General features: G+C 41.2%; 2 protein-coding genes and 1 long non-coding RNA gene across 5 annotated transcripts; 2 read left to right on the forward strand and 1 right to left on the reverse strand.

Moving 5' to 3' along the window:
- Positions 1-353: 353 nt before the first annotated feature.
- On the reverse strand, positions 354-15521 carry LOC147162370 (uncharacterized). The gene is made up of 3 exons (XR_015097093.1): positions 14499-15521; positions 10521-10647; positions 354-451 (listed from the first exon to the last, which is right to left on the reverse strand). It is a non-coding gene; the product is annotated as an uncharacterized LOC147162370 (long non-coding RNA).
- Positions 718-10835, forward strand: fut9a (fucosyltransferase 9a). Of its 3 annotated transcripts, none has more exons than XM_086094963.1 (3): positions 718-1112; positions 3890-4040; positions 5476-10835. In XM_086094963.1, exon 3 carries the CDS (start codon positions 5485-5487, stop codon positions 6562-6564), a length of 1080 nt encoding a protein of 359 aa, XP_085951089.1. In that variant the 5' UTR covers positions 718-1112; positions 3890-4040; positions 5476-5484; the 3' UTR covers positions 6565-10835. The 3 variants fall into 3 exon arrangements, with proteins under 3 accessions (XP_085951089.1, XP_085951091.1, XP_085951090.1); XM_086094965.1 differs by lacking the exon at positions 718-1112 and adding an exon at positions 1559-3269; XM_086094964.1 differs by lacking the exon at positions 718-1112 and having other exon boundaries at positions 3281-4040.
- Positions 15522-16237: 716 nt separating the features above from the next.
- Positions 16238-22976, forward strand: LOC147162372 (four and a half LIM domains protein 2-like). Its single transcript, XM_086095209.1, has 5 exons — positions 16238-16532; positions 18537-18711; positions 18898-19067; positions 21043-21229; positions 21676-22976. Exons 1-5 carry the CDS (start codon positions 16371-16373, stop codon positions 21825-21827), a joined length of 846 nt encoding a protein of 281 aa, XP_085951335.1. The 5' UTR covers positions 16238-16370; the 3' UTR covers positions 21828-22976.
- Positions 22977-26282: the final 3306 nt, after the last annotated feature.

Below are 26282 nucleotides of genomic sequence, written 5' to 3' on the forward strand. Positions count from 1 at the left end.
CAATTAGGTGGCATAGTTGACTTTACTACAATGTGAGCAGGCTTAATAAAAAATTTTTTTTGCGGATTTGAAATGATATGCAGGATAAACTATGACTACTCGATAATGAAGAAAATATTAATCCCAATTAATTTGGTAATAAATGAAATCCCAATTAGGATGAGCATTTGTTTAATGGTACAAAACAAGAAAATGTTTTCTTCGAAACCCTATAATTATGCAAGTTACTTATGGACCAAACAAGATTTATTAAATTAGTTATTTTATTTTTTAAAAGAAGGTGAAAATATATACACTTAAACAACTCAAAATTTGTATTAATAATCTTTTATTTTTAGTGTATGATTAAGAGTCTTTCTTCTGTTTTTGCTTCTTCTTTTTTTTTTGTGGTACAGTCCAGACGAACATGCTGGCTCTGCAACTGTTTGTTCCTTCTTACTGAGGTTCAGATCTGTCAGAAAAGCATAAAAAAGTTACAAAATGCATTCTGAATTTTACCGCAGCATACAAAAAGAGAACCTCTATTGCCATTTACTGTCTGACAAAGTACAAAGTATTGGTGTAAAACTGTTAACATCAGTAGCAGAGCTTCTGTCATTTTCCAAAAGCCAAATCGGCGTGGCTCAAACCTGTTACCAAATGAGGAATCCAATAGATATAACAAGTCAACACACGCCTTTTAGAATGCCCGATTTTTGTGTTAAACGGAACGAGGTGGCGAGCCTATGGACATCACCGTAGACACACACGCGCGCGCGCACACACCCACGCGCACAGTGGAGCCCCGCAGTGGCGATGAACGGAACAATTTAGCGAGCCTGCACAGCAGCACACGTACACGGTGCATGCACATGCACCAAATTTCTTCAATTACTTTTTTTATTTCCCCCCCCTCTTCCTTTTTTAACATGTAAACGACCTGCTCGTACTGCAGCACCTGGCACGCATCGCACGCCGTTACAAGGCGCGACGCGCACGCACGCACGCACACGCGCAGAAGCAAAAAGGATGGATGCGGGCTACTCCGGATGCGGTGACGCTCACACGACGGTGGACGATTCCGAACACATCGTCGTCATGCGATTGCAATGGCTGGAAGGTCTATCGAGATGGTGAGTCGAATTCCTTTCTTTCGCACCCTCGCCCCGCTCCCACATCCCCGCATCAATCCGCGCACAAAAAAATAAAAAGCTCGTTTGCGGTCCTAAATGTTGAGTGATGGCGGTTTTCGCGCACGTCCCAGCGTTCGGTCAAAGCGGCCGAATTGCGCCGAACGCGGCTCGGGTGACGGCGGCGTCGCTTCGGCCGCGGGTGACCTTCAGCTACGCATCGGAGGTGCGAGCCGGTGCGGTCGTGACGGGGTTCGGTGCGGATTTGGGGAGCGGCGCGGTATAATGCAGCTCGCCTCGCCAACCGTGCACGGCCCAAATATTTCATCACAAAAAGCACTGACTGTAGCGCAACATCGCCACTATACTCAGGGGCGTCGAAGTGAGGCGGAGGAGATGGAGGAGGAGGAGGTGGTGGGGGGGGGGGGGGGGGGGGGAGGAATGGGAACCAGGACCCCGAGCAGGGGAGGCTGGGCTTTGGTAAAGTTTTGAAGAGCTTTTCATTTGATGCTGATGTCGATTATAAATAGAAACAATGTCACAAATGTTCAAATCAATTGTAAAATGCTGTCAGAAGAAAAAGGGGAGGGATGAGTGAAAGCAAAAACAGCTACGGCAATGTGAACTAAATTTTAGGCCATTATGAGACTGGCTAGAGTTTGTATAACGAGACAGTCAAGAGCCGGAACGTAAAGGTTTGAAGGGGAACGAAACCCCACATGTCAAAACGTTGTTATAGTTTTAAAATGTACATATTTTCTTTATCAGCTGCTCTTCACTTAAATTGATGAAGTTTTTAAAAAATACGTGCATACCAATTTGATTGGTTAGCCAAACAACCAATTAAAGTGGTTTCAATAGAAAGTAAGTAGATAGATCACTTGGAAATCGATTTATTGTATTTATAAATTATTATAAGTGAGTACAATATATTCTAATATATTAAAAATAATAATAATAGTGTTTAAAAATGGAAACGTGTGTCTAGAGAGACCACTAGGCATGACTAGGCTGTTCTTCACCAAGGGTTAAAGCAAAACAAATAAAAAATAATAATAATAATAATTGGACTGAATAGTTTTAAATGTTTAAATTGACTGCAGTAAATTATCAAAAATTTGGCAGGGCAGTAGGGCGCACACTGATTCTTTTTAAATAATAATATTTAGGCATTAATCAGGGATGAACAATGTGACAAGTATACGACCGCTCTAGGAGGGTAATTGGGAATGCAAAAAAATGTAAAATATTTCACAATTAAAAACATCAATTTGATGCATTTTGAGTGATAAAAATCAAGCAGACTTAAAAGACAAGTTCAAGTGTCAATGTATAATAAATTATCTATCTATACATGGTCATGTTATGCTATATATGCAGGTTAGGGAGGCTTACTTTTAAATTGTATTCTTCTGATACAGTTCCTCGTTACCTGTTAAAACAATGTAGTTATTAACGTAATCCAATCACCATACTATTAAAATAATGTAACTTGGACAGTAACAGTGGACCCCAAACTATTTGAGACCGGGCCGGACTGCAAATAACGAAAATCCATGTGTAATTAACACCCATTTAAATGATTTGCTTTCTCCATAACAGTTGTTGCCACCATAACGTGTGAAATGGGGGGAAAAGCGGACAAATAACGCTTATGAAGGCAACATTTACAGATTTACACCCAAATAACCTTGCCTTCATCTCTCACAATGACGCACAAACACGCACGCACGCACGCGCCGTAATTATGACGATGCGTGTCAACCGCAAAACGAACTTTTATCCCAGCCGCTAGTTTGTACATTTTTATTGTTAATATGGCCGTCCGGCGGTCTCAAGGAAGCGCCTTCAGACGCTGGAGATCGGCACCGGGTCCAAAGCTTTTCGGGTAAACCGACGACGATCGGTAGCAGCCAGGAGTCGACAGGGTCCAGGATACGCCACAACGGAGTACATCCATGCGTTCGGGAATGGGAAGGGGACGAAGCTTGTTCCGGCGCCCGTTTTCGCTTCACCAGCTGGCCGCCGCGTTTGCCCCGGCGTCGAGTTGTTTACGTTTTTATATCCCGCCCCCATAAAGAGGTTGCCGTTGCTTTTAGGAATAATGACTACCGCCGTCGATGGTACGGAGGGGAATTACTTCTCGCGCATGCGCTGAAGGTACGTTTTTTTTAAATGCTTTATTTAACACATTGAAATCACAAGCCAAGCATGGCAAACATAAAGCAAACGAACATCACAGTACACAACAATCTCACAATAACAACAAAGGAAAAATTAAAATAAAGTAAAGTAAAAAAATATGCAGGGGGTCTTAAACTAAGAAATATTAAAAACACCAAAATGAGAACACAAATTTAAGGTCTTGATAGCCTTCTTATTTTTGGAAGTAGAGATGGACTGTAAATATACATCCAACTCTTTCAAAAACAGAAAGAAAAAGGTTTCGACACATTTACATTTATGAATATAAAACATATCAAGATCAATTAAAAGATTAATCAAATAATATTATTTTTCAAATTAATTGTCATAGTTCACAAATCCTTTTTCGGTAAGGAAAGCTCAAAATGACAAAAGATTTTGTCCAAAATAAATTTGCAAATGTCTTGCCATAGCTTGCGAGCATAAGAACATTTCCAAAACAGATGCAAAAGAGTCTCTGATTGGGCCGACGTCGGAGTGATGTATCTCGGCCTTTACTTTTTTTAAAACTTTTTTTCATTGAATGACCCCATTCTTTGTTGTTTGATTTGTGGCTGTGGTTTGGGGGTTGAAAGGCATTAAGAGGACCCGTTCAAGACACAACACAGCCTGTTGGATTGTGGCTTTTATTCTGCGCAACAGCCAAGACGCTGCCACCCGTTGTCGCCGATTCCGTGTAGGAACCTCCGCTTCGCTTGGATTCCAGCTGCAAGTCAAATCCACAAGGTTGGTGCCAGGATTTCTTTTCCCCTTTAGAAGCCAGAGTACGTAATTCGGTGCTGGGTGGAACTTCGACCCTTAGTCCAAGTGGTTCCCAACCAACCATCGGTCCGGGGGCCATTTTGGTTTGGTTGCAGAGATACGGAGAAAAAAAATTGAAAATATTCCGATTTTTTTGGACCTCAGAGAAAGAAATGTGACACCGTGTGTGCGAAGGGGCGGCACATTAAAGTCCTGTATTGACCAGTCGCCACTTCATAGCCCGATAAAAGTTAGGGTAAAACCGGCACAGTTGGAAAGCTCACTATTAACTCATTCACTGCCATTGACGGCTATAGACGTCAAAAATTCATTTGAACTATACTGATTGGTGGGCTGTTTCCGCAGACGTGCTAGGAGTTTGATTCCTGTGTCTTGTGTGCGTTGCTATGTGAAAAACATTCATTTTTGTCATTTTTTTTTACATTTTTATGTTTTTGGGATGAAACGGAATGCAGACATCCCAAAAACGTTAAAATGTTTCTTTTAAAATGAAATAAATGGACATAAGTGTTTTTCACATAGCAGCGCAAACATGACACAGGAATCAAACTCCTACTCAGTCAGGAGCCGAATTAGCATATTGTCGCTGCGATTTGAAAAACACCCCAAAACGTAAAAATAAAAAAAATAAAATAAATGTACATAAGTGTTTTTCTAATAGCGGCGACAATATGCTAATTCAAACCCCCGCTCCTGATTGGTGGGCTGTTTCCACAGACGTGCTAGGAGTTTGATTCCTGTGTCTGTGTGAAAAACATTCATTTTTGTCATTTTTTACATTTGTATGTTTTGGGGATGAAACGGAACGCAGACATCCCAAAAATGCAAAAAATGTAAAAAAAATAAATAAATAAATATATATATATATATATATATATATATAAAAAATAGATAAATGGACATAAGTGTTGTTCACATAGCAGCGCAAACATGACACAGGAATCAAACAGGAGCGGGGCCGAATTAGCATATTGTTGATGTGAAAAACACTTGTGTGCATTTGAGTCATTTTTTACATTTGTATGTTTTTGGGATGAAACGGAACGCAGACATCCCAAAAACGTAAAAAATGTAAAGAATTAAATAAATGTTTTTCTAACGGCAGCGACGGTATGCTAATTGGAACCCCCGCTTTTGATTGGTGGGCTGGTTTCACACTCCTTCCAGGTTCTCGTCTTCCCCGAGCACCAGTTTTGAACAGAAAAACGTCACCTTTAAATTGTTACCGGACGCCCAAAATGCTATCAATGATTAGCATTTTTCTCTCGGTTAGCGTACAGTTGTTTGAGCACAGTTTGGCGCCCGGGAACCTTGCAAGTCGGGACGGGACCATCGTAACCCGAGGACCTTGCGGAGCTCCTGTAATCATTTCCTGCCACTTGTCCCGTTCTCCTTCCAGGACAGAGTAATGTCATCGGCACCCGTCCACAGGATCCTACGACCGCTTTTCTTGGGCACCTTCATCCTCGGATGCTTCGTGACTCTCTTCTTGATGTACTTTAAGCCGTCCACCGGCTGGCTGGCGGGTCCCGCGGAGCCCAGCGCGTCCAGCGAGCGCGTCAAAGGCGCCTTCTACGCCAGGAGCGAGCGCAACGCCACCACGGTGCTGGTCTGGCTCTGGCCCTTCGGGCAGACGTTCGACCTGGACGTGTGCGCCTCGCTGTTCAGCATCGACGGCTGCTTCGTCACCGCCGACCGCAACTTCTACAACCGGTCCGACGGCGTCCTCATCCACCACCGCGACATCTGCTCCGACCTGTCCAACCTGCCGCCGCCGCAGCGTCCGTCCTTCCAGAAGTGGATCTGGATGAACCTGGAGTCGCCGTCGCACTCGTCCCAGCTGGCCGGCGTGGAGAACATCTTCAACCTGACGCTCAACTACCGGCAGGACGCCGACATCGAAGTGCCTTACGGCTCGGTGGTGGCCACCGAGGGCCAGGACGACTTTGTCCCGCCCGGCAAGAACAAGCTGATCTGCTGGATCGTGAGCAACTGGAACCAGGAGCACGTGCGCGTCAAGTACTACAACGAGCTGTACAAGCACATCGAGGTGCATGCGTACGGCCAGGCTTTCGGCGAGTACATCGCCGACCAGGATTACTTCCCCACCATCGGCAGCTGCAAGTTCTACCTGGCGTTCGAGAACTCCATCCACAAGGACTACATCACCGAGAAGTTCTACAACCCGCTGGCCGTGGGCACCGTGCCCGTGGTGCTGGGACCGCCGCGGCAGAACTACGAGAACTTCGTCCAGGGCGACGCTTTCGTCCACGTGGACGACTTTGCGTCGCCCAAGGAGCTCGCCGACTACCTGCTGCTCCTGGACAAGAACGAGGAGATGTACCTCAGGTACTTTGAGTGGCGGCGCCACTTCAAGGTGAAGAAGGCGCTGTTCTGGGCGGAGCACACGTGCCTGGCCTGCGACTACCTGCGCAGGCACAGGGAGTACAAGACGGTCAAGAACCTGGACAAGTGGTTCTGGGGCTGAGCCCGCTTGTGTTTATGGTGAAGGCTTTATGACTTGAATTCTCCGGCGTCATCAAAATCCCTCCCTGGAGCTTGCACTTCAAAAAAAAAAAAAAATAATGATTCCGTTTTATTTAACGTGAGCCAATTTTTGATAAGCCTTATTTGGACTTTTTCCGTGTCCCCGCAAGGTGATGTCTATTAACACATTTGGCGTTATTTATTGGCAATCATTACACTTTTCAAGTCAAAACTCGCATTGACGACATCTTTTTTTTACGGCAAACGCTCAACATGATCATCAGACTTTGACGCCGCGTCGAGGCCCCTAAAAATGTCATTGCTTACGACTGTATCCGGAAATTCCGCAATGTTAATTCATTAAAAATCAAATTTTTAGCATTTATATCTCGACTATCACACAAGGGTAAAAAAGTTCTGAAAAAAATAGCAGTTTGACGGCTAATTGCTAACATTCGTGGCCAGTGTACATTTTTGTAACGATAGCGGCAATATCGTGATAGTTACCCCCCCCCCCCCCCAAATGTCTTGACAATATGTTCTATGCAACCCCACTAGTCCAAATATGCTATTTTGGTTAATATTGCATTAGTGGAATATGAGTTAAGCAGCAAAATCCAGCCGCAAGGCGGCCATTTTGCCACTTGCTGTCGAGTGAAAATCACAGTTGCTCAGGTCTCAGGTAACCACCAATCACAGCTCATCTTCAGAAAACAGGGTGAGCTGTGATTGGTCGTTGGAGATGGATAAAAACAGTTGGATTTTGCTGCATAACTCATATTCCACAAATGTAATATTAATCAGAATGTCACGTTTAGACGAGCGGGGTCACATATATTATTGTCAAGAAATGTTTAAGGTTGACTTCGTGACTAATCGTGCAGTTCTAGCACCCTCTGATGGTTAGTTTATTAGTGCCGTTGAATTTTAATTAGGAATGTTTTGGCCAATGCGGTGGTTATTTCTCATGTGAATCAGTCATAATTGCAAATATTTTTCAATATCTTCATAAAAAAAAAAACATTACTACATTATTTTTGCCGAACGTCAACCATGATTTGCCTGCCACAACTGTTATGTACAAAAACACAATATTGTGCTTTTTTTCCCCCCCAATATGAGCTTTAAAAAAAAAAAGAATTGGGGGCCAATATTGTGGGTTTTTACACAACATCACGATAATTATCGTATTGTGATATTTGGATATTCCTACTTGCGAGATTGAGGCCTTCTTCTGGAATATACGTCGCCAAAAAGAAAAGCCAAAGAAAATGAAAAAAAACAAACAACTGGCTGAAGTCACCGACGTCTGGCGTTGCAATGACGTCGTTGCGCGACCCGGCGAACCCTTGGCGGGGACTTGACGCCGTCGTCGATGACTTCAAATTTTTTCCCGAGCATTCCAAATGCAAGCGTATATTTATGTCATTTTTATGGTTTATTTGAACGTTTTGCTGCTACGTGCTTTACAGTATGACCGCACAACATGTGACTTTTATTTCCGCGCCTCCCCGCATTTTAGCGCGCAAGCGGTCAGTCGGACGTACAGCGGAGACAGACGCTCATTGGACGACGTCTGTGGCGGAACGTTGTGAACGATTGTTCCCAGATGCGCTGGAATGACAGACTGTGCATTTTGACCCGCTGTCTGCCTTTACAAAGATACTAAATGCACATATCGCGGGAATCGCTTCTGCTGCTGTTTTGGTTAGCGACAGATTTGACAAGTGTTTCAGCAGTTACGTAATGATGATGCATTTGTACTTAATGTTTGTAAAAGCAGACTTTTTAGCACTTTTTTTTTTTCTGTACAACTGTACATTCACAAGACGAAAAAATTGTGAACAACTTTGCGCACTTTGTTTTGTTTTGCACCGGGAAGCTCAAATTGGGGTCTCGGCTGAATTAGACGGTAACGGATGGAAAGCAGACACATTTTGAGATTTTGTAGAATTCTTGCAAGCTTTTTTTCCCAAACGTGTTGACTGTATCGCATCATCGGCCTGCGTGGATGTCGCCCAATTTCCCATTCCTGATGTCAGGATGTTCTCTCTCGACAGCAAATCGGTTTAAAGTGATTCCATATTTTTTTTATTTTTTATTTTTTTTTACATGGATACGAGACCCTCTTAATGTTCTGATGGCCCATTTCAATACTTGGAGGCTGGATCCTTATTCGATACCAATGCCAATCCCCAGTATTGGTATTACTTTTTGCACAGAAAGAACAAGTTCTTGCATACGATGTTTGGAAGCGACGTGCGTAAGAAGAATACACGCTTAACACGCTACCTTCTGGTTTTTCATGACATTGTTTTATATTTATGGCTTACATGTGTTTTTATTGCAAGTATTAAGTGTAATTCTGACTTTGCTATTGTGTGATAGACTACGGCGCGTTCTGAAGCGAACTTGCTCATAAACTGAGGAGCGCCGACCTTTATTATTGTGCAAAGTCAGCCTTTTATGCAAGATCATTTCTATCTTCTGCCATACACTGGAAAGTAGTAGTGTGCAATATTTGGTGTCCGTTCAATAAGAAATAAATGCAGGGCTGGTCATGCCAATACAGACAAATACTGGACCAATGCTAATAATGCTCCTTTCGGATATTTAAGGTTGACGTGTCACCAAATGGCTAAAGTAAAAAAATTCATAGCGAAATAGAAAATATGTTTCATTACACACAAAAGTTTTGTCACCAAATGGCTAAAGTAAAAAATTTCATAGCGAAATAGAAAATATGTTTCATTACACACAAAAGTTTTGGGTCATTAACGTATAGAACAGCACGAAAACAAATTTTTGCCATTAATTCTCCTGTCCGTATTTAAAAATAATACATTAAAACAATTTTTTATAATATATACATATATACAATTTCTCCCTTTAATGCACTATTTTTCTGAATAAAAACAAAAAAAGTTGTATAACACTTTAAAAAATGTGTTGGTTTTAACTAAGGGTATCAAAATGAGTGCGTTAATTTTGAATTCATTTAAAGTTCCTCAAACGCCACAAAAAAATTTTAACACGCGATTAATGACCGTCCCTTACTTGGAAAGCCTGTACTGTGCTGTGCAGCAGACACGTCCAGGTCAAAATATATAAATGTAATAATAATGCATATATTTGTGGAGGCTGGGGTCAAGTTGTATTTTACAATTGAATTATTACATGTTAAAGATTAGATAGCTCTTAATATGAAAAGAAAAACTGACACCAATGTCTTACAAATGCAATTATGCCATCTCGTGGCAGAAAAACGACATCAACACAAATCAATATCACACTCGTACAGAACATCTTTTTAATTTGACTTTTATGATATATTATGAAATTACTGTATCAATGACGATAAGATGCAGCCATATTTCATCATATCAGTTTAACATTTTCTCCACTTGTATGTTAACAAAGAGTATGAAAAACACATTTTAAGTGTACATTGAGAACAGATATGAAATTTGTGATTAATCATGAGTTAACTATTGAAGTCGTGCGATTAATCACGATTAAACATTTCGCCTGACACCCCTAGTTTTTACAATTATAATATAATATTTGCCCTTCAGTGCAGCTCTTTTCTGGCTTTGAAAATACAACAATAAAAATACAACAAATTGTTGGTAAAGGTGTAAAATACTATGAAATCCTTGAATTTATGGAAAAATTGGCCAACTGTATATTTGTTTAAAAAAACTGCAATATCAAACTTATTATCGGCGTCAGTATCAATTCTATCTGTATTTGTATCACCACGACTGGAAAGAACCATTTTTTTCTTATGGAGTGCCATTGTGAAATGTGTACTTATGTAAAAAAAAAAAAGAATGTCATGTGACGCAAGAGTGACGCGAAAGGATGTGTTGTGTATATTTTTTAAGTGTTGGTGTCCCGCCCTCCTGACATGGACGCAAGTGTCGTGGTACCTTTACCGAGCTTTTTGCGACTTACCGCTCGAGCGCGTTTGTCGCGTTGGCCTGCTTGTCTCGCTCTTGTTTTTGCCAAACGTGCGCAGCGTCCGTGTGAGCGAACGTGTCGCTCTCGCTCGCAGAGGGATGCCGTGCCGTATCTCCGATGTCTTAAAAACAACACGCACACACACACACACACACACACACGTCGTAAGTGGGATCAACATGTGTGTCAAGTGTTTCGCCATTTGAAATGGGTCAATCGAGGTTTTTTTTCATTTTCATTTTTGCCAAATCACTGTATTTTGCCAAATGTTGTATTTGAACTCTAGATGTCTACTAGTGTCAAATAAAAAAAAATAAAGAAGTGAAACAGTGGCTGTCTTTCATGCCAGGTGATCCATGTGCAGTATATCAGTCTGACTTTCTTATACTGCCCCCAAGTGGCCAAAACAGGCAGCAGCTCGGCGACTTCTTATCATTTAATGATGTTGTTACTGTATTTTTTCCCCGTAAAGTTTTTATCATTACGCATCATTTTGAGGTGGCGGAGGGCTGCAACAATTTATGTCATTTCAATTCATATAAGTATTTGAGATACAAGTGATTTGGAGTCACTTTAACTTGCATCTCAAAGCACCACTAACCCGAACCACCCACCCACACACACACGTTTGTTTTACTATCTTTGTGGGGCCATCTCATTGACATAATGCATTTCCTAGCTCCCCCCCCCCCCAACCCCAACCATCAAAAATATTCCTTACCCGAACCTCAACCATAACCCAACTCAAACCTAAACTCTAAAAACCAAGTCTTGACCCTCAAAAAGAGGTCTAAGCTTGTGGGGCCCACAACTCTATGAAATCCCGAAATGTTGGCCCCACTATGTGACAAAAAAAAGACCACACACACACACACACACATAGAGTGCAATATAATGCGTGTGGTCTGGTATAAATAGCTTGGGAAGAGCCCAGATGAGTGATTGATGATGGAGAGAGGAGAGCATGTTGTGGTGGTTACGCCTCAATCCGCCGCCTGTTGTTAGTTACGCCCCGCCCCCTTCGCAAGCACGTTGCTATTTGCATCTCTATCCTCCGTGCGCGCTGGTGGGAAGTAACCGAGTGCGAATACTTGGTTACTATACTTTACAGGTAAGTCCGTTTGTAAGGTACTTGAGTACAGTTTAGGAGTTGAATTCATCACTTGTATCTCAGGTCAGCTTTCTCCATTGAAATAAATGGATATGCCATTAGTGAGTTTTGAAAATGTGCCCCCCCCCCCTTCCCAAAAAAAAGACTCTTTTTGCAGGATCTGTACTTCTACTCAAACGCAGAGTCGTTGTGTTGTGTGTACGTGTGTGGGTGCATGTGTGTGTGTGTGGTAGTGGGTTCAATGATGTCATTAATCCACTGCTGCTATTTGAGGATTAATAGGAAGGCTCGGTTGACGGTGTGAGAGGCTCCGGCCAATCTGCAAGAGTCAAGGAATTGTCAGCGAGACTTCATTAACATGATCTGTACTGTAACTCTATCGACAGATAAAAAATATATATTTATATATATATATATATATAAATATACAGTATAGTAAATATAGGCTGCACGACATATCGAAAACATTTAGAGCTGTCAAAATTAATACATTTATTGACACATAATCGATTATCAAATGAATCGACAACTATTTTAAAAATCAAGTCATGGTTTGGAGCATTTTTTTCATTTCAAATTGTCCAAATCCTAATTGTTCACTGATTTTCCGTAGTCCTTCATGAAAGAAGACTGATTATCTTCTAATCAAAATAAGACATTTGCAAACATCTGTTTTTACTTTGGAAACCCATGACCAAACCAGTAACATAGTAAATCCCCCCCCCTTTTTTTTTTTTAAATCACTATACAAATATAAACTACCAATCACAGTTTAATAAACAGTAATTAGGAAAAAAAAATTGTATAACACTTTAATGCAAAATTAAAATGAATCCGATCAGTCGATTAATCGTCAGGAACGCATTTCAACTGCAGTTGCACTGTTGCGCCATTATGGAGGCGCTATATCAACAGCAGTGCACCGGAAAGACATGAAGCAACAACCGACGAAGAAACAGATCATGGAGCAACCGTGGCGCGCTCCAGCCATCGGCAAAGTCAGAAAAACTCAGTATATACAATAAACATAATAACAACGCTGAATTATATTTCCAATTTCATATGTACTAGTGGATACATTTTTAATGATTGTAGTTAAAAAAAAATATATATATATATAATTTCTCATTTCTAATCCCTGATCGTAAAATGGCTGCAGGAGAGCGGCCGATAATAGTATCAGTCGACGCCGTCGGTTGATTTCCAACTAACCAACCAACATGCTTTATTTTTCGAATGGATTTGTTGAAAATTGCTAGAAAATGGGTCAGACCCGGTGGGAGGTGAGATTCCCTGACTGGTCCTCCCTGAAGAGGTGCAAAGTTCTTTTGCCCCCCCCCCCCATAAACGTTGCCTGTCCTATTTGTTGGAGCGCCATTTGTACCCGGAGGGGGTGGCGCGTTTGTGTCAAACCTCCGCAGCGGGCCCTCGTCTAATGGATGCCACTTAGGATGTCATCGCCATGCCAACCAGCTGTCGGCGAGGCCTTTGTGCCGCGCTGACGCGTCCGACGGTCGCTCTCTCCCACAAGTCGTTGACTGGAAAGGGGGGGGGGGGCGTTGATGTCAACGCTTCAAATGATGCCGGATTTACAAAACCTGAGCACAGTCAGATAAGAGCGCCACACAAGGGTCCCGGGGTCAAATAAAGGTCTATTGAACCCCACAATCAGATGGCAGCGAACCCCGCCCTCGCCAAAGAAAATGAGAGGACGAAGAACATGCAAGATCGCCACGTTGTTGTTTTTTCTTTTTCATTTTGCCGTTGGGTATAATGTAGAAGCACCTGTTGTCTGTCAGTGATGCTAAAAAAAAATCGAATCTTCATAACAGGGATTCAAAAAAATGGCCGAGGCGCTGACACTTGAAGGTCTTTACATTTTTTTTTTGATTGTCATCCGCTTTAATCCAACTCTTTGTGTAATCTTCTTAGAAAATGGAGTCAAATCCCGGTCAGTGTAAATTGTTCCTTGGAGACGTCTTGTTTGACGCATACGAAGGGAATGTTACGTGTCGACAGGGGAGAGTTGGCAAGGGTCGCGTTCCTGTCACTGACCTCTCAATGTGTGTGTGTGTGTGTGTGTGTGTGTGTGTGTGTGTGTGTGTGTAGGAGGATTAGCCCGTGAGCCAGGCTGGTGGTCTTCCCGGGGCTATTTTTATGAAGATGTCCGCCCCCCCTTGATCCGTTAGGAAAAACGATAGGATCACATTAGTTCAAGACTGAAAAGTAATTTGCCGACTGTCAATCACTTGTTGATGCCGCACCCCCCCCCAAAAAAAAGAACAAAAAAATAATAAAAAAATAATTGAAATCACGATTAGGACGATGATTTGAGGGGTTTTTTTTGGGTGCAAAACAAGAAAAACAAATACATTCCTTTGAAAAACTATAATTATGCAAGTTATTTTGAGACCAAACAAGATTGAATAAATTAGTCATTTAAAAAAGATAATAATAAAATAAGTGCAAATATATAATATCATAATAATCATTATAATAATAATAATTCATTACATTTGGAAGCCCCATATATATATATAAATTTAAACAACTCAAAATTAGTATTCATAATCTTTTATTTTTGTTTACGATAATGCCGATTTTGTAATTGTGGAGTACAATCATTGAAATTGTAATTGAATTTCATTTCATTGCATTAGTACAACAAAAACGTAAATCCAACAGAATTATGCTTTGTGTCTTTAACTAAACCACAATAACTTTGCCTTATGAAAGTCTGCTAGCTTAATGCTAACACATAACAGAAAACAACATAGACAGCCTAATGAAACTAGCATCAATACAGCAGTAGTTCTAAACCTTTAGCAACACATGCACACAGACAGTATAACAATACTCACATTTGCACATATTCTTGATCCTCTGCAAAAAACGAGGAATATTTCTGCAGCTTTTACTGTGAGCGTCTTCTTCTGGGCTCTATTTTTGTGACCGGCGCAAATCTGGTGTAAATCTGCATGGAGGCGTGTTAGACCCGGTGTTGGTAATTTGACCAAGCCGTCATAAAAAGGGCGGTGTGTGCCATTGTGGGCGTGAACGCAGCTGACCCCATTCGCCGCCAATCAAAGCGGCTCCTCTCATTCCCTTGAAATGTGGCGCGCTCTCATCTCACTGAGACATCTTTGCACTGTACAGAAAAGTGCATGAGCAGATCACCGGGTTGCCACTGATCTGCGCCGGTGTGGTGACAGAAAACGTAAGCGGGCACCCTCTTTAAATCCAGAATGAGCTGGTGATAACCGCTGGCGACTTAAATATGTCGGCAGACCTCATGCATCTATCCCCAACCCGATCATTCCTTTCTCCCCGCACCGCCTTCCAATCCCGATCGTGCGTCTATGTGACAACACCCCTCCCACACACACACACACACACACACACACACACACACACACACACACACACACACACCAGCTGTGCCACAGTCAGGGGGGTGCGTTAAAAAAGTATTATAATAATAATGCATTCAATGAATTGATTTCAACAATGATCCGATGCGCGCTGATGTCCTAAGAATTTGCTGGATTGCGTAACCAGCACCTGCACCACAACTTAGACCTGGTATAAAGTCGAATCTACTTTCTGTCACCAAACTGTTAGTTGCACGGAGAGCGGGTAATATTAAACGCCCCAGCGAGTCGCAGTCTGCCAAATTCCCAAACACAGTAACCGAGACTTGCGCCAGCACCAAAATGAAGATCTGACACTTTGCACGCCGAGCGCATGAAAATAGGACCCTTGATTTCCATCTTAACTCATTCATTGCCATTGACGACTATAGACGTCAAAAATTCATTTCAGCTATTTCTATTAGTTTAACATTTTTTCCCCACTTTTGTTAACAAGAGTATGAAAACGTGTTTTTTTTAATATTGTATTGGAACAGATATAAAATTTGTGATTGATCGTGAGTTAACTAGTGAAGTCATGCGATTAATTACAATTAAAAATAGTACTCGCCTGACGCCCCTAATTTTTAATAATCTTTTCTTAAAAAAAAGAGAAGAACAAAGATTATTAAAAAATTAGGGGTATCAGGTGATTCAAATTTCGTAATTATTCGCATGACTTCACTAGTTAACTCACGATCAATCACAAATTTTATATCTGTTCTAAATGAACAAAAAAAAAAAATCGAGGTTTTCATACTCTTGTTGACAAAAATGGAAAAACTAAACCAACAGAAATAGTTCAAATGAATTTTTGACGTCTCGAGCTGTCAATGGCAGTGAATGAGTTAAGGTCCATGCACTTTCCTCACTCGTAAGACAATTCAGTACTTTTTTATGCCTTCCTTTTGGGTTAGTAATACTAGCAGTGAAGAAGAAAAAAAGTGGTTCAACTAGCGCCCCCAATTGCCTTACAGTCGATGACAAAGAGCGTACTTGTACACGCGCCTCAAGACGGCTATCAAGGATACGGAACAACGACTTTCCGAACCTCCGGGCCTTCTTTTCTGGCCCGCAGTTGAAAAGGCTTAGTGATGAGCTGGACATGGTCTCCCTTAAAAGGTGGCGAATGATGCAGCGGGCGCACTTCTGCCCTCCCCCGGAGATTATAGCTAATAAGAGAGGCAGTATTTATAGAAGACACCCCTTGGCCCGGTGGATACCCCTTAATCCGGGCCTCACCCCCTTTTTTCCATACCGCCTGTACTCGGAGCGTCTCGCGGCTCATCCTCATTCTCGCCGAAGCAACACTCGGTCGCCGCCATGTCCACCCGCGAGACCTTCGACTGCCATTACTGCAAAGAATCCCTGCAGGGGAAGAAGTACATCATGAAGGAGGACACGCAGTACTGCACGAAGTGCTACGAGAGCCTGTTTGCCAACTGCTGCCAGAGCTGCACCAAGCCCATCGGCGCCAACTGCAAGGTAGGCGCTCGGCATGTCAGCTTGACTTACGAATGCCGCCATGTCGCTCGGTCCAATTATTATTAGAATTTTGTTTTTGCAGTGCAAGCAAAAAATGTGATTTTAGATTTTAGAAAGTGGGTGAGGTCTATTCTGCCCTCCCTGAGAGTGCCGTGTGCAGTTTGCCAGTTGGCACTTAGCGAACAGTTCGTCAAGAGAGCAAGAATGATCACCTCACGTTTTTTTTGTTTGTTTTTTGTAAACTAAACATAAAATAAAGACAATCACACATTGCGTATTTAATCCATCGACCTACAGTAACTCTGTTACCAAAAAAGTGCGCAAGCTCAATGCTAACCGGCAATGCCAAACGTAGGACTGACAAAATTAGCATCAACATTGCGGTAGCTCACATTTAAAAACAACTGCTATTTGACCACAAAAGATGAGCAAATAATAATACTCACAGGCATATATTGTTTGTGCTTCGTGAGAGCCGATTTATGTCCCTGGAGCTCAGTTCGACAGGCTTCAAGCATCATCAGAGCTTCGCGTGTAGTGTTATGCTGCCCCCTGGTGGCCAAGGCACACACCAGAAGGAGCAGCACAATGTCCATTGAGTTTAACCCCAAAAAACGCAGCAAAAACGGTTTGCTTACATTTATATTTAATAAAGGCATTCTTTTATGTTTTTTTTTTAAATACATTAAAATACTATAAAGCGCTATTACCAGTCTTTTTCGACTTGGTAGTGCTTTTGCTTGAAAGTGGCTCTTGGATCTTCATCCACACAAACAATAAAAAGTCAACTCCCCATAATATGGCCGACAGTACATATTTATAATATACTGTCTTTAATACGCAGCTATAAGTCATTGGATAAGAACAATAAGAGGAAAGTACCACTTGCTAAATAGTGAGTCCCCTGAGACTTAAACTGCTGCAGTCATCCAAGAAATAAAAAAATAAACAATTCTACATTAGAGGTCATGCTGCCAAGTAGTGATTTTATCATGATGTAATAGAATATTAGAAGTCTCTTGACTAAAGTAAAACTTGCCAAATGCAAATAGTCAGACTCCGTCATTAAAAAGGAACAGCAAATATGACTTATTACTTGCCAAATAGTGAGACTAGGTGATTAAATGAGGACAGTCAGCCTGGCCTGCAACTTGCCAGAAAATGAGCATACCCTGCTATATTTACTAAATGGGATCAAAGAACAAATCCTTGCACTTGCCAAATAGCGACCCCACTGAGACTTACAGCAATTCACCGCGAACAACTGCTTGCCAATTAGTGATCCCATTTTAAATCCCCATTAGCAGTCATTAGGAAGAGTGAGCGTGAACTATACAGAATAGAGATTCATTGTTAGGAAGTCAGCAAACAGTGATATCACTTGCCAAATAGTAATCCTCTGCGACTTCATTCTCCATTAAACTCATTAGTGAGAGTGAAATACCACTTGACAACTAGTGAGACTAATCTGTTACCTACCAGAGAGATCTCGTTGCATCTTAATTCAGCGCTACCGCTTCCCAAATAGTGATTATGACATCATCCGCAATTAAAAGAAATTAGGAACACTAAGAGGCAATTACCACTTTTCACAAAGTAGGGACAGTGAGTCTGACTTACCACTTGTTAAATAGTGAGAAACTGACATATTGCCTGCCAAATAGTGAGACCACGAGAAATTCATACATTAGAAGTCCTTTGATTGATGGCGAACCTTTCTATAAAATATGTCATGAGATGGGAACAGTGGTAATGAACTATAGACCTGTAAATAGCGACCGTAACCTACTGCTTGCCAAATAGTGATGCCCATTAGACTTAATTAACCCGTGGGTGGTATTTTATTTTGAAATAGCCTGCTCAGAACCATCCAAAAAGCGCAAAACGGGTCACAATGCCACCCACGGGGTGAAATGTGGCAGTCAACCACTGGCAGTAGCTTGAACTTGTCCACAGCACAAAGTATGACTTGCTCTTTGCTCATCCGGCCACTGGTGCGACTAGGACCTGTCCTACAAGGACCGCCATTGGCACGAGGAGTGCTTCAAGTGCGCCAAGTGCAGCCGCTCCCTGATGGAGAAGGCCTTCGCCGCCAAGGACGATCTGATGCTGTGCACCGAGTGCCACGCCCACGACTACTCATCCAAGTGCGCCGCCTGCAAGAAGACGGTCATGCCAGGTATGCGACGCTCCGGGTTCTAATTTCATGGCGCTATTTTACCGTCCATCAACAGCCTTGCGCACAAAACACCACTGGTGTATACGATACAGTAGAGCTATGCGCCAAATCCCCTCCAACACAAACACGAGCGTTAGCTCACTCCGGGCAAAACTATTTTCAGCCGCTCTCATCGCCCCGTGCCAGGTTCCCGCAAAATGGAGTACAAGGGCAACAGTTGGCACGAGACGTGCTTCCTGTGCCACCGTTGCCAGCAGCCCATCGGAACGAAGTCCTTCATCCCCAAAGATGACGGCAACTACTGCGTGGGCTGCTTCGAGAAGCAGTTTGCCTACCAGTGCTGCGCTTGCAAGAAGGTGAGCTCACGCCGGCCCCCAGCGTGTTGTCAGGACGGTGCATGATATGCGACTATCGCACTTCTCTGAACAATCAGTGGTGCGACGGCATTTTGTTGACAAATATCTTCCTGGAATATTATACATCAAGAGTGAAAGATTTTGTGTTATAGTTAGGTTTTTACTTTAGTTAGTTTTAATTAGCTTTCAGAGAGGATTTGCTAGTTGTTGTTTTTTTTTTGTTTTTTTTTGCAAAAATGCTTTGTTCGAAAAAAAAAAATGCTTGAAAAAAAAATCAAAACATATTTTCAAATAATGATTTTTTATTATTATTTTTTTTTTTTAGAAGAAATCTTAATACTGTCGATAGTAATTTGGAGTATTATGGAGGAAAAGTCATTAAAGATTTTTTGTCATAGTAGGTTTTTATTTCAGTTAGTTAGCTTTCACAGATGGATTGCTAGTTTTTATTTTTTAATGCTTTGTTAGGTTTTTACTTTAGTTAGTTTTAATTAGCTTTCAGAGAGGATTTGCTAGTTGTTGGGTTTTTTTTACAAAAATGCTTTGTTCGAAAAAAAAAAATGCTTGAAAAAAAAATCAAAACATATTTTCAAATAATGATTTTTTATTATTATTATTTTTTTTTAGAAGAAATCTTAATACTGTCGATAGTAATTTGGAGTATTATGGAGGAAAAGTCATTAAAGATTTTTTGTCATAGTGGGTTTTTATTTCAGTTAGTTAGCTTTCACAGATGGATTGCTAGTTTTTATTTTTTAATGCTTTGTTAGGTTTTTACTTTAGTTAGTTTTAATTAGCTTTCAGAGAGGATTTGCTAGTTGTTGGGTTTTTTTTACAAAAATGCTTTGTTCGAAAAAAAAAAATGCTTGAAAAAAAAATCAAAACATATTTTCAAATAATGATTTTTTATTATTATTATTTTTTTTTTAGAAGAAATCTTAATACTGTCGATAGTAATTTGGAGTATTATGGAGGAAAAGTCATTAAAGATTTTTTGTCATAGTGGGTTTTTATTTCAGTTAGTTAGCTTTCACAGATGGATTGCTAGTTTTTATTTTTTAATGCTTTGTTTTAATTATTTTTTTAAATTAGTTTTAGTGTTAGCTTTAAAAAAATCCCAGGAAAAACAAACAAAAAAATACTTTATATTCAAAAAATCTTTTCAAATATATATATATTTTTTTATAGAATAAATCTACATACTGTTGATTGTAATGTGGAGTATTATACAGGAAAAGTCAACAGTGATTGTTCTTTCTCATTTTTTGTTGTAGTGGGTTTTTATTTCAGTTAGTTTTAATTAGCTTTCACAGAGAGTTTGCTAGTTTTTTATTTTTCAAAATGCTTTGTTTTAATTTTAGTTTTTTCATTATTAGTTTTAGTGTTAGCTTTAAAAACAAATCCCAGTAAAACAAACAAAAAATACTGTATATTCAAAAAATATTTTCAAATATTGATTTTTTAATGTATTTTTTTAGAAGAAATCTACAAACTGTCGATTGTAATAGTATTACAGAGGAAACGTCATGTTATGCTCTTATAACCCTTTTCTCAGCAACCTTGTGTACCATCCAACTTCATTTTCTGAATATAAATAATGACACATGGAATTTTATATTGGAATGGTCATGATTTTGCATGGGAAGCCGCAACTGCGCTTTTTACAACAGTACTGTGTGCAATCCTACTATTTACTGCAGTATAAGAAAAACAATAGCTGGACTTTCACCATGAAATAATAGTCACGACACTGCATGGTATGCTAACTATTTCTGAATAATAATTAATGAAGTGAACTCACGAATTAGTGTGTTGCTGTTTGGGCTTACGACGGTATGCTGCTTTTGGAATTCTTGCATTGTGTGTAATGCTATCGACTACAAATGAGAATAATGACCACGAATGAAGACGAAGGATGTTTGTTGTGATTTCACGCCATCCCGGAATAGTCACGAGAGTGCATTGTATTCGCCAGGCCATCACGACGGGCGGCGTGACATACCAGGACAAGCCGTGGCACCGCGAGTGCTTCCTGTGCATCGGCTGCAGGAAGCAGCTGTCGGGCCAGCGTTTCACCTCCAGGGAAAACTTCCCGTACTGCCTGGAATGCTTCAGCGACCTCTACGCCAAGAAGTGCGTGGGCTGCACCAAGCCCATCACCAGTAAGCGACCATTCATTGACCTCTCACCATGTCAATCTACAGCAAAGGGTGACTCCAGAACGATACAATTTAAGCACTGACAATATGGTAAAACAGATCGTTAATTATAATCAGAATTTTACTTTGTTCTGCCTCGGTCATCTTGGGCATAATTGCACTGTCGACCACTAGATGGCAGTGCACTATTTTGTTTGAGACTGTATATTTGAAAGAAGAAGGAAGAAAATAGTAAATATTTCAGTTCAGCCTGGTTTTTGCTGAAGATGATTGAATATCGAATGGACTTCAACCCAGCTTTTAACGCCGACATAAAGCGACGGCTGTAGGTTCATTTCATAGTATACATCTTTGGGCACGATTGCTAATGTGAGATCATACATTTGTTAGCTTGGAAAACATGTCTAAATCTGAAATGGCCCAAGCATTGTTTTTTTTTTTGTGCGCAGGTCTGGCTGGGGCCAAGTATATCTCGTTCGAGGAGCGTCAGTGGCACAGCGAGTGCTTCACGTGCGGGCAGTGCTCCGTGTCCCTGGTGGGCCGAGGCTTCCTCACCCAGCGTGACAACATCCTGTGCACCGACTGCGGACGCGAGAAGTGATAAGCTACGCTCAATGTAGCAATCCAGCTAATGTTTACGAACGGGAGGTATAGCGCAAAGATCAACGGTGTCTTTAAATGGAACGTCTGTGCCGCACTTTAAAGCTTTTCGCTAAGTTTCACATTAGATTTTAACTGCGCAGGCAAGCTTGTCTTATCTACCTAAGCCTATCCCACCATACTTTACGGATCCAACCCCCCCACTTCCAACCCTTAACGCTGAGTGTCAAGCAGGGCGGCAATGGGTCCCATTTTTATAGTCTTTGGTATGACCCGGCCAGGGATTGAACCCACAACCTCGCCGTCTCAGGACAGACACCTTACCACTAGGCCACCGAGCTGATATATCCTACCAAATTCTACCCAACCCTTTACCATACCTACTATATTATACTCTACCTACCTACCTATCTCCACTACCCAACGACCATATTACACTTTACCCTCCTACTTATCTACCATACCCGACCAACCAATGCTACCCTACCTATCTTATCAACTCTAGCCTACCTACCATATTATATTCTATCTATCTACTTTACCTATACTCTATTTTACCCTACCCTATACTATACCTACCCGCCTACTCTATCCTACCATCCTACCTTCTATATTAAACCTGCCTTCCTACTTTTCTACTCGTTAAACCTACTGTACCTACTCTATCCTGTCTACTATATTACACCCTACTTACTTACTTGCCCTATATATCCTCCCGTACCAACTATATTAACGCTGACCTACCTACTAGCCCTCTATACCTCCTCTACCCTACCTGCTATATTAAACCTTCGACTTGTTCTACTTACTTGTTAGATCTACTTACTTGACCTTACCTGCTTGTATTATCTACCCTACTCCACTACATTAAATCATAATCTACCCTTCCTGTCATCCTACTCCCAACGACGCCCCCGACCGACATACCTGCTCTATCCTACTTACATTTATTTTTATTGCATTTGTCTGCTTCAAAGCTGATTGTAGAAAAACAAAGAAAAAAGATTTAGAATGGTACTTAGTGGCATGCGTCAAAGTATGGAATTGTGCATCTTGGCAAAGTCGTTAAATGCAGTTCTGTATGAATGACACTGACACTGAACGAACGGAGGTCGAAGTTGCTGAATAAAGGAAAGAGATATGAACACTATTTGATTTCTCTCATCTTAATCTGTGCTTAGAAAGAGTTTATGTGTTTATAAAGTGTATTTAAGTGCAGTATATAAGTGTTATTAAAAACTAAATAATACAATAAAGGGTCTTACTATTTACAAGTTACAGGTCACTCTCATTGCTACCATCACATGATTTATGACAGTCGATTATAACTTTAATGGGCTCTCATTGCTTGTCCAAGCTTATTTGACAGTGGTTCGATTGAACAGCGCTTTATTTCGTTTAAGTGGACTCACTATTAGGCAAGCGGTATCTTACTGTTGTGCATGCATTTTGACTTGTACGCTATTGTCACCTCCGTAGGAGCGCGTGACTTCCTCTTCAACAGACTTGGATATTTCGGCCAGATGCCTTTACTGAATAAATAGATTAATAATCGTGGCGGCCGTGGCTCAGGGTGTAGAGACGGCCGTTCAGTAACCAGAAGGTTGGCTGTTCGATACCCGCTCTCGCCAAATCATGTGTCGTCGTGTCCTTGGGCAAGACACTCCACACACATTGCCTCCAGTGCTACTCACACTGGTGTGTGTGCGAATGGTGCGAATGTTTGGGGGTGGTCGGAGGGGCCGTAGGCACACGCTGGCAGCCACGCTTCTGTTAGCCTACCCCAGGGCAGCTGTGGCTACTAAAGTAGTTTTATGCTTATTTGCAGTGATCCTCAAAGTACTTAGCGGTACCCGGTACCACTGCATTAGCGGGCCTGGACGCTGTTAGCTTACCAGAGGCCGGAGGAGGCCTTGACAGTACTGGAGCGACCGCAGCGCTGCCAATTTGGTGACTCACGCGAGGTGAAATGCAGTTCATAAAAGAGCACTATCGGGAGAAGGCATTTATTCATTGTTCGGTGTGGTCGGCGTGGGAACAAAGGCACCCACTCACTGGCGCTTTTATCAGGGGATGAAACGAGAGGAAAGGACATGTCTTATTCATGAGTCACAGCTTGACCGACGTTTAAGCCGCTTTGGCTGTTATGTGCTCACACGTGACCTTTAAAGTGCTCAATTTAATGACGTTAATGAGCTAAATTGGCTTTATGTGCAAAAGTGTTCATTCATATACAGAAGGGGTGCTCAATTACAAATCCTAAAAAAATGTTTCAATGAGTCAAAGATCCATTTATCAAAGTTGGTCAGGTCACAATGATAACTACTGTGAACGTACAAAACAAATGTCCTTTTCATTCATAACAACAAAAACATGAACTGAAATGAACTATAATTTTTATTTGGACATAGATTTAGTGCTGCCAAGCTTCATAAAAGTGTATCCACATGACTCCAATCATTATGATTCAATGATAATTATACGTGACCTTGAACATTTGCAAAATTTTATTTTATTATTCCCGGTTACAAGTTTAGCACTTAATATTGGTAATACGGTACTTCATTAGTAAAGTTGTGGATGATTTTAGACAAGAGGCAAAACAATTACTTCAACTAATGGTGCGGTAGGTTAGCCAGCTAGCTTGCGCTACCATAGCTGTCTGGACAACTTTGACAGCTCCCATCTGGTTAATATTGTGTTAGTAGAATATAAATTAAGCAGCAAAATCAAGCCACTTTTTTTTATCCATCTCAGGGATTTTGCTGTTTAACTTAATCCTGAAAAATAATCCCAATTTTGACTAAATGTACCCGTAATCTGAATTTGTGGGTTTCTTGGTATGATGCATAGCCATTGTTTATCGCATTTGCTTCCGATGAGCAGTTGAACCTAATAAAAATGGCCACTGCGTGCATCATCCAGCCTAACGGAGCAGCTTGAGCGTCAGGTGGGCACGCCTCTCTGACACCTTCCAGTTGGCAAGTGAGAGCAGCAGATGGCGAGATGCCTCACGTCGCGGACGACCGTCAAGATAACACGGCCGTGTTTGTTGTGCAAAACCTGTTCTCGAATCACTCTTAATATTCACTCTCAGGGCTCTTTGTTGGCCATTTTGTGTCATTTTTTTAATGATTTTAGTTGTAAAACAAATGTAATGAAACATGGCAAGAGTGGGGATATTTTTCAGATTTTTTTTGGGGGGGGGGGGGGGGGGGTCACTCATAACACATCCCACACTACGTGTCAATTGCTCAGTATAATGTTTCAGGGGTCTCAGATAATCAGTCCTTTTCTGACCTTTATCAGGAAGGGGCAACTGGGCTGAAATTATGCCCAAGGTATGGTACAATATTGGAAAAGAGGAAAACGCCCCAATTGGTCTTAATTGTTGATAAATATGTACTCTGCTTAACATGTTTTTAAAATGCACGTTTTGAGCTGGACCCAAGCAAAGTCAACCGCCTGTGTCTCTAGACGGGGATGACACAGAAGGGTGTCTGCGTTTCCTGGCCTTAGAGACTTCCTGGCTGCAGTTCTAAGCATGGCACAAGGCCGAGTGTGCGGAAAGGAGGTGGATGGCGCCCTCTTGAGGGTTTACGTCAATACTTGAACAGTACAACAGGTAACAAGAGTAAGAGGTCAGACAGAATAAGAATAAGAATAAATTCAATTTGTAACGCACTTTTCATCAACATGATCTCAAAGTGCTACAGAGAAGAAAAAAATAATAAAATCTAAATCATGTTTAGAGAAAAATAAGAAATAAGAAAGAATAATAATAAAATACAAAAAAAACTATCAATATAATGGACTCATGGCACCCTAATGAGCATGAATCACTAAAATGAGTTTTAATCTCAATCAAGATTGATGTGCAGATTTTCCCCAAGCGCCCCCTGGAGGATGCTTTGAATCCATGAGGAAGTACTGTACACTCTGGTACTGGTCTTGTATCTTGAGTTCCTAATTGAGCGATGAGGTGGGCGAATCTAATCTAATGGTACGCCGCCTTTATTAAATGCTCATCTGGCTGTAATGGTTGTATCCCCGTGAGAGGCCCCATCACATTTTCTTGGCCCTGGCCTATGTGACATTCGCACTGAAACAGGAAGATGAAGAAATGGAGGCAAATACCAACAAGGCCAGCAGAGCTCCATTTCTTCCCATTTTAAAGAATTATTTTCATTCTAATAACTTTATTCGTATAGCAGCTTTAATAACATGTTTACAAATTGATTTGACGGAAAATAAATCAATACATAAAACAAATTGAGACACAATCGCAACTCTATTTTTGCCCATTTTTAGTAAAAGGCAGAAATGAAGCGAGGAAAGGCGTTACATCATGATGCAGTTTAGTGCTTTACATTCTATTCAATAATGTTATTATTACTAGAGGTCCTGATTTGTTGTCTAATTCCTGATTCACTATTCGCGTTAACTTTAATGAAGA

The sequence above is a fragment of the Leptonotus elevatus genome, chromosome 14 (assembly GCF_054856555.1).
Source record: "Leptonotus elevatus isolate MCC_2025b chromosome 14, RoL_Lele_1.0, whole genome shotgun sequence".
Lineage (NCBI taxonomy): Eukaryota > Metazoa > Chordata > Actinopteri > Syngnathiformes > Syngnathidae > Leptonotus > Leptonotus elevatus.